The following is a 17,161-nucleotide window of genomic DNA, read 5'->3' as shown; positions in this document are numbered from 1 at the left end:
CAAAAAATAAAAATAAAATCAAGCATAGTTACATTCACTAGTAAGACGTGTAGAGCCAAAGAATAGGGCTTTTAGTAAAAGATAGACTCCTTAAATAAGTTTTCATAATTCTTAACTTCTTAAAAGAGTGGACCACACATCGTTTACTGTCGGCTCCTGGGTTTAAACCTGGGAGTATTTATTACACACATAGTTTCTAGCAATTTTATAAATAAATTATATTTAGATTATTTCTATGAATTTGTAGTGTTTTTCTCTCTTTTCCTCATTGATTGAGTTTTCTGTTGTTTAAAACTTAATTGATCTTGTTGATTTATTCAACATACAATAAGTATCTTTTTAAATTATTCAAAAAGTTGGCTCCCAGCTCGAGAGCATAGTAATTATTGCTGTAGTTGTAGTTGTTGTTGCTGCTGCTGCTGGGAAGGATACCTAATAATAAACTTGTACTCTAAAACAGAGAAATTTGGTTCCATACAACCAGCTGGAGGAATAAATTAATCACTAAAAAGTGCATTGGCCATGTTGAATCTATCGGAATGTTCTATAGAAATGTACACGTTTGTCATAAAACATTCCTTAAAATAAATAGCTTTCACCGAGTCCTTATCATACTTGTGGGGGTACCAGTAACTAAATTGGTAGACAATTATACTTATAAACTGAGAATTCTCTGTTGGTTCTAAAACTTTCATATTATGCCAGATCTCCAGACACCCAACTGGCAGGGATCTCCATTGCAGGAGCGAGAGATATATATTAATGACAATGTCAGAGTAATGCAGACAAACATAATCACCTTCTCAAAAACTCTTCAAAGGGAGCTCTACGGATTATACGTGATGAGATAATATTGAAATTTCTAAGCAGGTTCCGTATGTCATCAGTCAAGGCTCCATATAGACATCGTTCTCCCTCAAATGTGTTTGCTTCACATTTTGCACCTGTGTATAATTTATGAAGGATTTTAATAAGAACATTGATTGAAAGTTACTTAGAACAGCCCTGACAGTAAAAACCTAAAAAATAGTGTCTTCCCAAAATGAAAATCCAACTTTCAAGGGGGAAAAGAAAACATATGAACCTTTTGATTCATTCTATACACCGCTGTTTACAATGCTTTGGACTACATGCAGTATTGTTCAAATTGAACTGGATTCCAAGATGCTAATGGGTAAAATAAAAATATTTTGAATAATTAAACTGCAAGTTTATTTTAGAAAAAAAGTAAAGAAACAAAAACATAAACGTTTATATTTGACATTTTCAAAGATTCACTATGCTCATTGTGCTTTACAAAGCTTCACCTTGCAGACCAAACAAAACCAACATTCCCCACATTATATAATTTACATCACCTCTTAAGTCAATGTCTAACTGCAGGTACTCATTCATGTCAAGGCGAGTGGGGCAATGTGTATAAAATGCCATACCCATGTAGACAATCACAGGACCAGAGTTATAATTGCCACTGATCCTAACATGCTCAACATTTTTAGGCACAGATTAAGTCACTAAGTCAAACCCGTAGTATAACTGCAGGTCAGCATGAGGTATTAAAAATTAACTTATTGCTGATTATTGCTTATGGAAAATGTGAAAATATTGAATACAAAGCAAAAATAAATTATATCAGTTTGACATAACATAAATAGGGGTTTTCTCAGTTTACATTTACGAAGAATATAAAATACAATTCAAAAAATATAATTTTTTTTAAAGGCATTGTACTTGTCTAGTTGGTAACTGCACTGTCAGTTTTAAGACAAGATTTAGTAATTTTATATGTGAAATAACTGAATTACAGTAAAGCTTCCTTTTACTATGATGTATGGGACAGTGGCGGTAATAGCAGTATAGCAAGTTGAAGTAAAACGAATTAACACAATGTGTCAAGAGATTCAGTTGTTTGACATAAATAAGTACTAAGTAACTGCATTATTCTTTTCTTTTTAAAGAAGCTGCTGGAATCAAGTTTAAATAACAAAGATATAGATATAGTGAGAACAAGAACAACAAAAGACTTCATAACATAACATAACATAAAATATGATATAGGGCTAAATAGGATGAAATCCCTTCAATGCCCTTGATAATGATGCTAAAATCTATTGTTGGAAATATAACAATAATGATAAACATGGTAAAGATAATTAATCAACTTAAATGTAACCATGTATGTTTGATGTACAAACAAGTTATATCTTTAACTGTAACATGTAAACACACACCACATAAACAAACATACACACTCATGCATCCACTCAAACAGATAATAATCATAATAAGAAAACAATGAATGATATTTACATACAAGATTGAAAGCCATGTCAACAGTAGTGCAAACAAGTATTATTCATCACATATAAATCTCCATATAATTCCTTGTCTACTAACACCTTGAAATAATCTATAGATCTTGCATTCTTTGTTTCAAATTTCAAATTGATCAAATTCTGGAAAATACGAATACCAAACCAATTTTGTCTAATGTTTGTTTTGCATCTAGTACCTATAGTAAACTTGTCCCCTCTAATAAAAGTAATATTAGAATATGAAAAAAAAATCAGAAAAGTCTATCCTATCCAGACCATGTACTAATCTATAAACCTGAATTAAATCCCCACGAATTCTTCTATATTTCAAACTTGGTAAGTCCAAAAATTCTAATCTTTCCTTGTAAGATAATACTGTATTGCATAAATCTTTTTGGTAGCTCTCCTCTGTACACTTTCAATACTAATACACTGTTTTTTATATATAATGGGCTCTAGATGCAATTTCCGTATTCTATCATTGGTTGAACGAGTGATTTGTACAAATACAAAATAAATGTTCTATATATTATTCCCATCATTATGTTTACACGGCTTACACAATTATCAATATGGTCATCAAAATTAAAAAATGAATCAAAAATAACTCCGACATCTTTTTCATAAGGCATAATGGAAAGCAGATTTGACATAGAGGTATCAGTAAAATAATTCTGACATGGATTATATTTTCCTATATGTAATACTTTACATTTCGAAACATTAAAATCCAAATGTCATGGGAAAATTTGAAAATTTGTGACCATTTGAAAAGTGAAAGATATCATTTTGTAAAATGTTATGATGCTCGGATGAACTATAGCTCTTAGTATAGACTCGAAACAGTTTACAGGGTGAATTAGTGCCACATGGTAAATCATTTATATTTAAAAGAAATAAAAGTGGTCCCAATTCACTTCCTTGGGGTACACCGCTTATTGAAGTCTTAAAGTCTGACCCCACCCCAATGACAATGACTCTTTGTATTCGATTATTTAGAAAGTCTTCAATCCAGTTATAGATATTTCCTTTAAATCCATATGACATCCCCTGCCTGAATTGAAAGCAAGGACCCCCATCCACATCTTACCTCTTTCAAGTAGATATTCAACTATTTTTCTGTGTCCACATAAACATGCATAGTATCTGTAAAAATATTACAAAGAAAGGCAATTGATGTTTAAGGAGATATAATAAAACTTGAGGTGGGTAAAATATAAACTTATTATGAAAGGCATAATTTAGAACAGATGATAACAATAACAACAATTCATAATTTCAGAATTTTTATTTTGTTAACTTTTTTTCCATTCTAAAGGCCAAATTGGTTCAATTCTTCTATATTTCTCTAAAGCTTTTGATAAAGAAAATAAAATGTCAAAATTCAAGATACAGTCAAACCTGTATTAGGCAGCATGGATCCCCACAAAAGCGGCCATCTTCTTAGACAGTTGGCCGCCTTGTGCACGTCAGATATTTTTAAGAGTCGCGTGTTATATCAATTTTAACTAAAACTGATCCGAGTCACAACTGCAATCAATTGCTCTCTCTCTCTCTCTCTCTCTCTCTCTCTCTCTCTCTCTCTCTCTCTCTCTCTCTCTCTCTCTCTCTCTCTCTCTCCTCTCTCTCTCTCCTCTCTCTCCTCTCTCTCTCTCCTCCTCTCTCTCTCTCTCTCTCTCTCTCTCTCTCTCTCTCTCTCTCTCTCTCTCTCTCATTCTCTTTAAAGTTTCAACCCATTGAATCATACCAATGAAGTTAGTCCATCAGAGCTGTCAGACCCATGGAGCCAAAATTTACCCCAGTTTCTATTGTGTTAAACGAACAATACCAATTAGTTTCTACCCTTTTGATATGACAGTTCTATGGTGAGGCTGAGGACCTAAAGCGGACCACAGACTTCATAGCAGATATCGGACTGCAGCCATAGATGTCCATCAGAGGAACGAAGAAGAAGAAGAAGAAGATATGACAGTATTCTATCGCAAACGTATATTCCTTCAGATCTAACAGACCCAGCTACCCAATCACTCCTGGGTGGACAGGGGGTCAGAGAAAAATGTCAGCTTTATCCAGGATCGATCCCATTTCCTGTGTGTGTAAAATGTGTCCTCAACTAACGGACAAGAAGGACTCCCATTCACACTTATGGCCTGTCCAATTCCAATTGAGTATTATAATGATCATCTCAACTCTGTCAATGTTGTTTGACTCTTATAAACGCCTAAAATAGCCCTTGGTCTTTGATTTGTGAATTGAGAAAAGGATTTTGCAACACACATAGTACAGGTTTGCCAACTCATTGTACTGGCTTGTCATTTAGCCTTCGGGTATGATCGTCTGGACAAGCATACAGTAAACCTTCAATTGTGGAAAGAGATACGATACTCGAGTTGGATTATCATTGTGGAAATAAGAGGACTTTAAAAAGATGGACATTCAATTGAGATGGCCATAAAATGTTTGCTTTCTGGATTTTTGTTATTATATGACACAAGAGACAGTCATTGACAAGATCACTTCGGTATGACAATAAGACACAATTTATCTTCACATTTTCTTTTCACACATAATTCTTAAGCCAAAGGCATGTTTGTCTGACCGTTGTGAAGACGAGCAGGTAGCGTGAAGAAGTGGTTTATTTGCTTTGGAGAGTTTGGTGAATCTAGTAACAATTCTGGATCCTTTAACCACCAGTAAGAATGGGTTTTATCAATTAGAGGTATCTGGCCGCCTTACACAAGTCCAAGGGCTTTTTTGTTTCAGAAATAAATGGCTGTGGCCGCGTTACCAACTGAATTATCGGGACCCCTAGACTAACCATCTGACTAATAATTATGATGAACACCTGCAGTGGCACTAACTGTCCAGTACCATAGATAGTCATTTTGCCTTGTGCAGTATTTTGGAGTCAGCCACGAAGGCTGGCCACCATGGCAGGTGGCCGCCTTATACAAGTGGCCCGTGATTCAAATTTCAACTATATGGAATTTCAGAGCAAACACCAAATTGGACTGAAACACTAATAGTAAATAATAAATAGAACAGAGTTAAACAAAATATCTGTGAAATGAGGAGAACCTCAGGGAACACTTCTATACACTATTGCATTTTTTGTTCTCAAATTTAATTTGACAACTCCAGTAACGAAATCAAGAATATTTATAGATGATAGCTTCTTCTATAGACAAATAAAACCGTAAAATGATAATAACACGTAGAAAGACCTTGCACTTTACCAGAAAGGGAAGAGAAATGAGAAAATTGAATTCAATCCAGATTTTAAGTAAATCATTTATGACAAAATTCTTAAAGAAACTAACCATGAAATACTTAGGAGTTACTACTGATACTAATGGACAGGACTGAAAACTTTAAAATGAAACAGTGTCAGACAAAGCAGATAGAAAAATACAAGAAAAAAATCTTCCCCCCCAAAAAAAACAAAATCAGCCTGACTTGAATGAGAAACTACCTCAGACCTCCTGATTAGCAGCCAGACAAGCTACTATTACATAAAAGAAAGGAGTTTGTTGCAATGCACAGAACGAAATAACAAGAAAGCAAATTCCATCCTACTTCAAGTTTTTTTTAATCGAAACACATAAAGCTGTCTAAAATCAATTAAAGTTAAATGTCATAAAACCCAAATCAAACCAATAAAGCAACAAGAGAATGCGATACTCATTTCTTACAAAAACAACGAGAATGATTACATCAACATGAAGTACGGTCTTGGACTAAAATCAGATATCCATCAGAGTATCAGAGGTTTATTATTTCTCAATCAAATGTTGAAAACAATCATCTTCACTCTTTTCTTCCTCCAATGTTCCACTTATGGAGCATCCTAAATGCTGGTATCGAGCTTTTCAACAATAATCAGATCTTTACCTACAGACTATCAGGAATATAGGTATCTGAATTTATCTTTTTCTCTGTGAATATGCAACGTTGACAGTACTTCTCTGTCTGATTGAGTCAGTCATTTAGTATGAAGAAGAAGTACTGTTAACTGTTGAACACATATTAAATCAAACAGCAGGTGCTCCACATGATAAGAAATCTATAAACAAAGCTACTGCTTTGTCACAGGATGACACCCTACATAACACTTTTGAGCAGTGATTAATCATTCCAGTAGTCTGAAAACATGGATGCAAGATTAGCTGACAGAGATAGATCAGTCAATAGATAGCCTATAATAGAAAAAAAATGTGTATGTTAAGACAAACAAGGTACTCACAGAGGTGTGCTGTTCCAGATGTCAACGATATTAGGCTCTATGTCTTTCCTCTCAATGAGAAACCTGTAAACATCATGATATATAAAGTATCAGAAAAATTACACCTACAGGTAACAAGCTTTATTCCATCCCTTTGTTCACAGTATAATTAATTCTAAAATGAACAACTGATTTAATACTAATATTTAAGTCTTTGAAGGCAGGGTTAGGATTGACTCTAACCTAACATTACTTCTACAGTTACAGTTTTTACAAAGACAGTAAAAATAGCTATATATGAGACTTGAGCTTCAAAGGATTGTGATTACTGGACGGATAAAGGGAGATATAATGAAGTGACATTAAGGCTTCATTGATTTTTAGCATAACAACTGACTGACTCTCTGGAGAGTATGAGTAGAAAGGGAGAAAATAAAATGACTATCTATGGTACTGGACAGTTAGTGCCACTGCAGGTGTTCATCATAATTATTAGTCAGATGGTTAGTCTAGGGGTCCCGATAGTTCAGTTGGTAGAACAACTCGCTTCACATGCAAAGGGACCAAGATCTATCCGGGGTGCAGTCAAGAATTTTTCTGACCCCCCTGTCCATCCAGTAGTGAATGGGTAGCTGAGTCTGTTAGATTTGGCAGAAAGTATTTTGCGATAGACTAGCATCCTATCCAAAGGATAGCAAGCAATTGCCATTGTCCGTTTCACGCTATAGAAACTAGGATAAACTCCTACTACATGGGCCCAATGGCTCTGAAGGAATACAACACGATTAGTCTGTCTGAAACTAAATTTTAGTTCTTGGCCATTTCCAATGTTTCCATTTACCATGCGACTTTGTGTTATGACACTAGCCTTAAGACTTATTGGTCCCTGGTTTGAGTCTCACTAGCAGTACAAAGTTGAGTCCTTGGAGAAGGCTCTTCAGTATACTCAGGTTTAAAACTAGTATCTGGCAAGAAACAGCATTGTCTCTGTCAAAATAAAATTGTAACAATGCCTAACCAGGATGATGTTTCGACCTTCATGTATTGCTGTCGGCTTGTGCAAATTAAGTAGATATTGCATCATATAAAAAGCTCAAGTTTTCATACATTAGATTTTTCTTGATTCATAGTGATTTTGTGTGGCTATGTGGTCTAGTGGTATGACACTCGCTTTTGGATCAGAAGGTCCTGGGTTCGAGCCTTGCTCTGCGCAGAGTTGAGTCCTGCTTTTGATACGATTGATCATGACATTCTATTGCATTGACTTAAACATGTTTTAGATTCAATGGGCATGTACTGAATTGGTTCTGGTCCTATCTGTTCGACCAGGATCAAGCAGTAATACTCATTCATACTCAGTCTTGTGTAACTGAATTAAAATATGGAATTCCACAAGGATCAGTTCTTGGACCTCTACTTTTTACTCTTTATACACAGCCTCTCAGGAAAATTATTCATTTTCTTTCAGTTGACCTCCATGTGTATGCCAATGACACACAACTTTATGTACTTTTATGTGAAGATGATAAAATTAGTTTGTCGCGGAAGGTTGAAGTTTGTATCAATGAAACTAAGAATTGGATGGATGTAGACAAATTTAAATTAAATGAAGAGAAAACCAATGTGCTCTGTATAAAGAAGAAATCTTGAAGGAATTGTATTAAAATGGAGAAAATTTATGTAGCAGGTTGAAAAGTTTCTATTTCAAATACATATGTTTGCTATCTGGGTGCATTTTTTATAATAATGTCCATGAATAATCATATCACCAAAATTATCCAGAGTTGTCACTACCATTTAAAAAGCATTGGTCGTATCAGGTCTCTGATTCACTCTGAAATTTTCTAAAATGCTTGTCACTTTTTTTTATTCTTAGTAGTCGTAGATTTGACTTTTGTAATGCGCTGCTCATTGGTTGTCCGAATCACAATATTCAAAGATTGCAGAAAGTTCAGAACAGGATTGCTAGATTGGTGATGTTATCTAAATGTGATATTCCTTTCTCCCGCTATTCTAGAAAATCTGCATTGGCTGCCGGTGAAGCAGTGCATTGAGTTCAAGATTTTTTATGCTATTGTTATAGCTCCTTTCATGGCCTGACACCATCCTACTTAAATGGACTTGTATCTCATTATAGACCTGGTAGCTCGCTAAGATCAAATAATATGCATCTTATGACAGAGGTACCCTCTAAATCTTTGTTTCACAACAAAGCCTTCAGAGTAACAGCGCCTAGGTTGTGGAATTCCCTTTCATACAATACAAAAAACAATGAAGATTAAGATAGTTTTAAAAAGAAATTAAAAACTGAATTACTTAGAAGAGCTTATTTTGACAATTACTGTGCTTTATAAGTTTTAATTTAGGGTGGACAGTATATTAATGTGTATGTAATGAGTTTACGTATGTGTATGCGGAGAAGTTTCCATATTTGGGTTTGAGGATATGGGTGTATGTGTGTATGCGTGAGTGTGTATGATAGTTTATATAGTCTGAGTGATTGTTAAGCACCATAGAGCACTTTTGTCAGTGGATTAATGGGCCCGATATAAGTATAAGTATATTATATTGGATTAGCTTTGTTATTCAGTTTTATCTATTATTATTTATTATTATATTATTTATATCAATATAAAGGATAGGGGATGGGAGTTCGGGAGGGGTGGGGGGTTCTTCTTTGTATTTTTTTCCAATGGGACTTTTGTCCTTCACTACTTCACTGCTAGGAACTTGTGGAAAGACTCCCTATCTGTAACTATTTCAAAACGTGTTTGAAATTTTCCATGTCCTGTAGGTATATTATATGTAAAATATCCTTTGAGCATTATTTCTTTTGAAGTCATCATCATTATTATTACTTTCTATTATCATTATTAAAGTATCATTTTCATGATGGCGTTTTTATGCACCTCCGTTGGAGGTGTACAAAAACGCACCGTTTTTATACACCTCCGTTGGCGGTGATGGTATATTAATGAACACGTTGCTGCATACGTCCATGAAGTTTAAATAGTTTTAGAATGTAGTTTAGGACGCTGCTTAGTGATTACCGATGTACGTTTTTATACAATGACAATAAATTAAAGAATAATAACAATAATTTTAAAAATCAAAAGTAAAAGAAACATGGCACACAGATACTGATCTCAAATAAATAAATAATTTTAGAAAATTAAAATCGAACTTTTTTAAAACATGATAAAAAGTTTTTGAAAAAAAAAAAAAAAGAAAGAAAGAAAAAAAAAGCAAACAAAAATAAAGTAAATTTTTTTTAAAAATAAATTTCTACAATGGGAATCGAACCCGGTACTTTCAAGGTTAGAGTCTGACAGCCTGCCCGCTGCGCTACGGAGCCACCTGACTATTCATCACATTTAATAAGGTCTTTCTACAACATTATTTTACCTTCAGTGCAATTTCTATTTTCTGGTTTTATATTTCGATTTTTAAAATTATTATTATTATTGTATAAATTTATTTACAAAAACATCCTACAGATGTCACAATAGAACGTTCGCAATGTCCAAATACAGAAACACAATTTCGCTGATAAAATTGGGTGGGATGCGCATGCGTGACGGAGGTGTATAAAAACGATCCGTTAAGATACACCGTCAGGGGAGGTTCATAATAACACTACGTATTTTTATTATTGTTGTTGTTTTTGTTGTTATCATTATCATTGTTGTTTTTCTGTTGTTATGGCTACTATCATTTGCTTATATATTTATTTATTTTCAATGTTGTCAAGTCAACATCATACACCATGGAATAAACAACAACAACAAAAACACTCACTTGACACGTTGCAGGTCACCAGATTTACAGGAAGTAAATAGATCTTGAAAATCCATTTTGTCGTTGCTTTAGTTTGCAATTAAAGCCTGTGATGCACATCTACTGATTTACACGTCTCTTCTTGTAGTTGTAGAGTTTCACTGATGCACCCTGATCACAACGATGATTCGAAGAGTAATTTGAACGTCTCTCCTTTAACTTAAAAGTTTCCATAAAGTGGTCTCCGTATTTTTAAAGGATGGGATTAGCTGAATTTAATTTGAAGTATTCTTGTCATTGAGTTTAATACAAAGATACAGGTGCGGGCTATGTTTATCCAAATTCCAGACCCCCATCAGCCATCAAATGAAAACAAAAGTCATCGAAGTTGAAGGGTCAATTGTCAATGGTAGGAAATCAAGCAGTGAAAAATAACCTTCAAATTCAACACATCTATATTCTATTCTATATCTAACTAGATCTATATTCATTAAATCATAATAGAATCTCTCTAGTTAGACATCTAAATTATCTAAATATCTAAGACTAAGATATCTAGACTCTTGAGGCTAGATCGGGATTTTGACCTATCTAGACCTAGAAGACTCCGCTCAAGCTCAAATCTTATACTTTATGCCAAGTCCCAGTCCGAATAGTGAGTTAATATGATTCAAAGTGCCACCCCTTCATACTGTTATTCGATCAATTTTGTTGAAAACAAATTGAATGTAAATTGTTTACATTGCGGGAAAAGTCAACAACAACCTTCTGCTATTAAATTTACGCAGTGATGGGGATCCAGTAGACAATAACAAAATGCTCCTTCCATCACTAAAAATATAAACACGAAACAATTTTTTTCCTAGAAATAATCTTGATGTGTTTTGTAATTTCAAGATCCTTTTATTAATTTGCAATACAAATATAATGAGCTTATAGGATATGTTCTTATTATTGGCATGAATAGTTAGAAATAGTTTGATGGAAATGTTGTTAAACATTTAAGCGATTAAAGGTCATGAAGGGTCAAAGTTGAGGTCACAAACCAGGTTGCCAGTTTGGCATTTTAAATGCCAGATTCCAAAAATCTGGCATTTTGAAAACCGTTTGGCATTAGAAAAATCATTTGGCATTTGGCATTTTCATTTGGCATTTTCTTTCTTGTATATTATACTTCAAATGACACCTTTTCTTAATTATTTCATTACCCCAACAGGAAATTTAGTATAATTCAAAAAAAAAAAAGAAAAGAAAACACGCAAGCCACCAGGATATGATAGTAAATTGTCTATCAAAAGTGAGTAGTTTTCTTAGTGGGGTGGGAGTCAACAGACTTTGGCATTTTTTGAGTGTTTTGGCATTTTTTGAGTCTTCCCCTGGCATTTTGTTGAAAAATAATCTGGCAACCCGGTCACAAACTACCACTGCGGACTGCGGAGGTTGCACACTTACGGTTAGAACGCGTGTGACAGCCGATCCCACACCCTTAAGGGGCTGTTTCACGTTGAGATTTGTATGCGGGACGGGACTGGCGACGTGTTGGCGCCACTCATCCGTGCACTCAGTCGCAAGTGATTTTTGCTCACAACCGAGAGGTACATGTATTACAAACAGACCGTCACCGATCCAAGTTACTGCCTCTCTATAGAGCAGTATAATTAGGTGCCCCAAACGTAAACAATAACAAGTTGCTAGTGATTTTCGTTAGGGACCGGAAACATTTACGCACAATATAGGTCTCCCAATTTTGTAGTTTGAGTTGTAGGCAATACACTTTCAGTATTGAAAATATGTTTACATAAAATCTAACAGTTGCAGAAATAATAATATAAGACTAAATTATTCTGAAAATCAGGCTCCGAATAATTCTCGTTTTGTTCACACCAGCGCAATAATTTGCTCTGGTCTAAAAATAGATAGACTGTAACTTTTGATAAATTTTACCCTTTGTTCTATAAAATATCCATATCTAGACATTATTTGGTGTATGATCGAGTATTTATGAATATGTGTTTCTATTGCCACCTAACAGCCAAATTTTAAACGTTATTTTTTTCTATGATTTACATTGGAACTTGAGCTGTCAAGACAGGAACATGTGGTTTGCCATGTGCTTCTAGACCTTTGTTTACGTTTGGGGCACCTAATTATACTGCTCTATTCTATCTTTGCGTCTTGCTCACAATCGCGATTACTTCTCATTGAATTATATCAATCAGACTAAGAATAAGAATAAGAAATGAAGGAAATTGACGTCACCCAACTTTTTGTTAATGTTTTGAGACAGCCATCTTGGTGATTAGTTCTCACTAAGCTATATCAATCAGACTCGAAACGTTCAAGGTTACAAATAAAACTAGAGGTGCCTAAATGAGTCAATAAAATGGAGAGAAAGATAAAGGGAGTAAATGTAACTCATAAATAAGGGAACAACACACAAAAAACGACGTTTCTGCTTTTTCACAGACTCAGTTTCTCACAAACTACCTGTGAAAAGTAATCCCTAGACTACATGAGATGGGCACCAGTGGGGAATGAGCCCAGGACTATAGAAGTGAGATTGCCAAGATTGCAGGATGTAGACAGTGTTCCAGGTTCATTCCTCACTGATGTCCGCTCCAGACAGTCCCGGGTTCACTCTCCACTTGATGTTTAACTTCCGTATCACTGGCCTCAGTCCCCAGTAGTGCCCATATCTTACAATTCCAGGTTTATACCCACAACTTGTGTCCACCTCCCCTGGTACCGGGTTCACTCTCCACTGGTATCCACCTCTCACTCCCCTGGATTCACTCACTCTCGACTAGTATCCACCTCTCTGAGTCTCGGGTTCGCTCCCCACTTGTGCCCATCATCCATAGTCCAAAGTTTACTCCCCACTTATATCCACCTCCGGGTTCAATCCCCACTCTCCCACATGTGTCTTTTTCCTCAGCCTTGGGTTCACTCCTTATTAGTGCCCCATATCACTGTCCCACGCCACGTATATCTCATCCTACAGTCCTTTAACTATTTCCCATAGTTCCGGGTTCCCCCCCCCCCCCCCCCCCCCCCCCCACTGATGTCAACCTCGCACAGTTCTGGGTTCACTCTCCATTGATGCCTACCTCCCATAGCCCAGGGTTCACTCAATATTGTATTCACTTGTATCCATATCCCTGAGTCCCAGTTTGCACCTTAATGGTGTCCGTCTTCAATTTTTTTATCCCAGGTGTATGGTCCATTTGTGTCTACTCCCCTTGTCCCATGTTTAATAACCTCTGATGGCGGCTCCCACAGGTCGAGATTCAATCCCCACTTTGTCCACCCGAGGTATTATGGGGGCACTTTTCACTGAGTGTCTTTTCCTCAGCCTTGAGTTCACTCCCCGGTATTGTCCACCTGTCACATTCCTTGTTTCTATCGCCACTTGTACCTCATCCTACAGTCGTGTGTACATTCCAGATTAGCGTCCACCTCCCACAGTCCCAGGTTCATTACCCGCTCATGGTAGCCATATGTAGGTGTACTGGGTTCGTTCCCTACAAGTGTCCACTTCCAATAGTCCTATGTTCACCCCTGATGTCAACCTCAGATAGTCTCATGTTCACTCTCCACTTCTTCCTTAACCTTTGGTTCACTCTCCATTGGTGTCCACCTTCCATAGTCTCGAGTTAACCCCCCGAATTGTGTCATCCTCTCATAGCTCCTGGCTCATTCCCAACTGACATCAACTTCACATTATCCCTGTTCACTTCCCAATTGTGTCCACCCCCAATAGTCCCAGGTTCATTCCACACTGATATCAACCTCCCATAGTACTCCCCAATTGTGTCCACCTCCCATACTCCCGGGTTCGCACCACAACCGTGTTCCATCTCTCATAGTCTTAGGTTCATTCTCCACTGAAAACAAACACCAATTCCCACTGGTGCCCACCTCCCATAGTAGGATCCGATTCAATCCCCGCTGGTGCCCACCTCCTATAGTCTCTGGTTCAGTCCCCATTGGTGCCCACTTCACATAGTCTCTAGTTCACACCCCATTGGTGCTCACCTCACATAGTTATGAGTTCACTCCCGGCTGGTACCTACCTCCCATAGTCTCCAGTTCAACCCCCACTGTTGCCACCTCCCATAGTCTCTGGTTCAATCCCCACTGATGCCCACATCTTAAACCCCCTGGTTCACTCTCCACTGGCGTCCACCTCCCACAGTCTCTGGTTCACTCTCCATTGGTGCCCATCTCCCACAGTATCTGGTTCACTCCCCACTGGTGCCCACCTCACAGAGTTCTAGGTTCACTCCGGCTGGTATCCACCTCCCATAGTCTCCAGTTCAATCCCCGCTGGTGCCCACCTCCCAAAGTCTCTGGTTAACTCTTCATGTTGTCCTGCTCCCATAGTCTCTGGTTCAATCCCTACTGGTGTTTCACCTCCCGCAGTATCTGGTTCACTCCCCACTGGTGCCCACCTCACATAGTTTTGGGTTCACTCCAGCTGGTATCCACCTCCCTTAGTCTCCAGTTCAATCCCCGCTGGTGCCCACCTCCCAAAATCTCTGGTTAACTCTTCACTGTTGCCCTGCTCCCATAGTCTCTGGTTCAATCCCTACTGGTGTTTCACCTCTCACAGTTCTGGGTTCACTCCCCACTGGTGCCCACCTCTCACAGTCTCTGGTTCACTCCCCACTGATAATTTCCGTGGATTTCGGTGGATATCGGTATTCAGCAGTACCGCATCTTTATGCTTTTAGTTTTGGAATGACAGTGAGTCGTCGCTTTCGTTTATCACCTGCGAATCAAATGAACAACCGCTGACATTAAACCCACTACAGATGCCTGCTACCACTTACTTTCCCGATCCAAAATAATAATTCAAGACAACGATTCACGTCTTACTAACCTACTAACTTACTAGTCAGTCGAATCATTAGTCAGTCAGTCCACATCACCGTCGTCTGCTCGGGCTCTGACTCTACAACACGCCGTTGACATCGATGAAAACGGGGACGACGACGACGAAATCCAAAAGCGAATGAGGTTCACCCTTTAAATGCGAGACTTATTTAAGACCATAGTCAACTACTGCAATGAAAGGTATGGTATGCGTATAAGTGAAATAATTAACCGTTATGCCGGCTACATCAATCGTACCATTACACAGAACTAGTCTGTTTGAGAGAATTTACTGACAATATTTAATTACCCAACTGACGGTCTAAAAACAACAACAAAGACCAGAATGACGTCAATTCCACCCATTCGATTTTATCTACTTGGACCTTATGCTAAAAATGGAATTTAAAGATTGACTTATAAAATTTGACTGGAAACGAATGCCTCCATAAATGAGAGTGAGTTTGTTAGATAAATAATTTTTTTAATATTTTTAAAAACTTTCCTTGTTCTTTTTATTTTGACGTATCCCCTACCTATATACTTTTATATTAATATATGATATATATATATATATATATATATATATAATATATATATATATATATATATATATATATATATATATATATATATATATATATATATATATCTCAAGAATTTACCCAATGGAAACCGTACGGTGCTCTTATTGGCTAACCAACCAGCGGCCTCGATGAGAAAAATATCCGCCATTGCAACCACCACCACCATATCATCATCATTGAAATATTTTTTTTTTTTTAATTGAGCTTTATATAGTGCAATATCTACTAAATGTGCTCAAAGCGCTTTACATGGGGTCCCTGGTCAACATTTAACATGTAGGACGGGACATGACGCCTGTTAGGCGATATTACAATTTTTCGGACAAAGACAACTCTGTTAACGGCCAGGTACTCATTTTACACCTGAGTACGGTGAGAGAATGTGAGTAAAGAGCCTTTTCCAAGGACTCAATTTTGCGCCGAGCACGAGGCTCGAAACCAGGACCTTCCGATCCGAAAGCGAGTGTCATACTACTAGACCACATAGCCGCATCATTACCACTACTACTACAACCACCACCACCACATCATCATCACGACCACTACTACTACAACACCACCACCACCACCATATCATTACCATTACTACTACAACTACAACCACCACCACATCATCACTACACACATAAACAACAGAAACAATTTAAAAACATGACTATGACACGCAACCACTCACAACGAGGCTATACTATTTATCCTTTTCTCTATAATATAGAACAGGACAAGACAAACAAGAGCTTGACTCTCTCTACACTTCGCATTGATGTTTGTCGTCTGACGAGTTCAACTCTCGGTCGACCTGTCAATATTCCTTTTTGCCTAGGACGTAATCATTAATAGAATGTTGTGTGGTTTTGACCGTGAAGAAAACCTTAAGAAGTCACATTTATATCATTTTAGAGACATCGTTTTGAATAATTTTGAGTTAAACGAGCGATCAGGAAGTTATTTTCTGAGATTTCATGAACGGCCGATCAGCGCTTGTTTACTATAGTAACGCGATTCCCAGCCAATGTCTCAATGGCGGATATTTTTCTCATCGAGGCCGCTGGTTGGTTAGCCAATAAGAGCACCGTACGGTTTCCATTGGGTAAATTCCTTGCCAGAGCCTCCGTGGTGTCATTGTAGCACGTCTGACCGGTAGTCAGGAGGTCTGAGGTTCGATCCCCAGTCGACGTAGACTGAATTTCTTGGGATGTTTGTTTTTTTTTAAAAATAATTTCTTGCTTTGTCTGGCACCTTTCATACACACTTGTTGAGATCCTTATCTGTGCCTGCTCCTTAATTTCTTAATTTGATATCATAATAGTGTTGAGGGAATAGGTGTGTAAATATTATTATGTTTGTGTGTATGTGCGTATGTGCGTGTGTGTGTGTCTGTGTGT

The 17,161-nt window shown here is 37.1% G+C and overlaps 1 protein-coding gene across 1 annotated transcript in view; it reads right to left on the bottom strand.

Annotated features, from left to right (window-relative positions):
* The window catches only part of LOC144974893 (ankyrin repeat and BTB/POZ domain-containing protein 1-like), a 33,484-nt gene extending 22,152 nt beyond the window's left edge, over positions 1-11,332 (bottom strand). Inside the window, exons 1-4 of the mRNA XM_078918358.1 lie at positions 10,336-11,332; positions 6,559-6,621; positions 3,406-3,461; positions 800-944 (exon numbers count right to left, since the gene is read on the bottom strand). Of these exons, the coding sequence (XP_078774484.1) occupies positions 800-944; positions 3,406-3,461; positions 6,559-6,621; positions 10,336-10,391 (320 nt within the window). The 5' untranslated portion in view covers positions 10,392-11,332. The remainder of the gene's footprint in view (positions 1-799; positions 945-3,405; positions 3,462-6,558; positions 6,622-10,335) is intronic.
* Between the last annotated feature and the right edge of the window lie 5,829 nt (positions 11,333-17,161).

Source organism: Berghia stephanieae, chromosome 6 (assembly GCF_034508935.2).
Source record: "Berghia stephanieae isolate SIO BIC M18660-M18661 chromosome 6, UCSD_Bste_1.3, whole genome shotgun sequence".
NCBI lineage: Eukaryota > Metazoa > Mollusca > Gastropoda > Nudibranchia > Aeolidiidae > Berghia > Berghia stephanieae.
The sequence above is the reverse complement of the archived record's forward strand: the minus strand, read 5'-3'. Positions and strand labels throughout refer to the sequence as shown.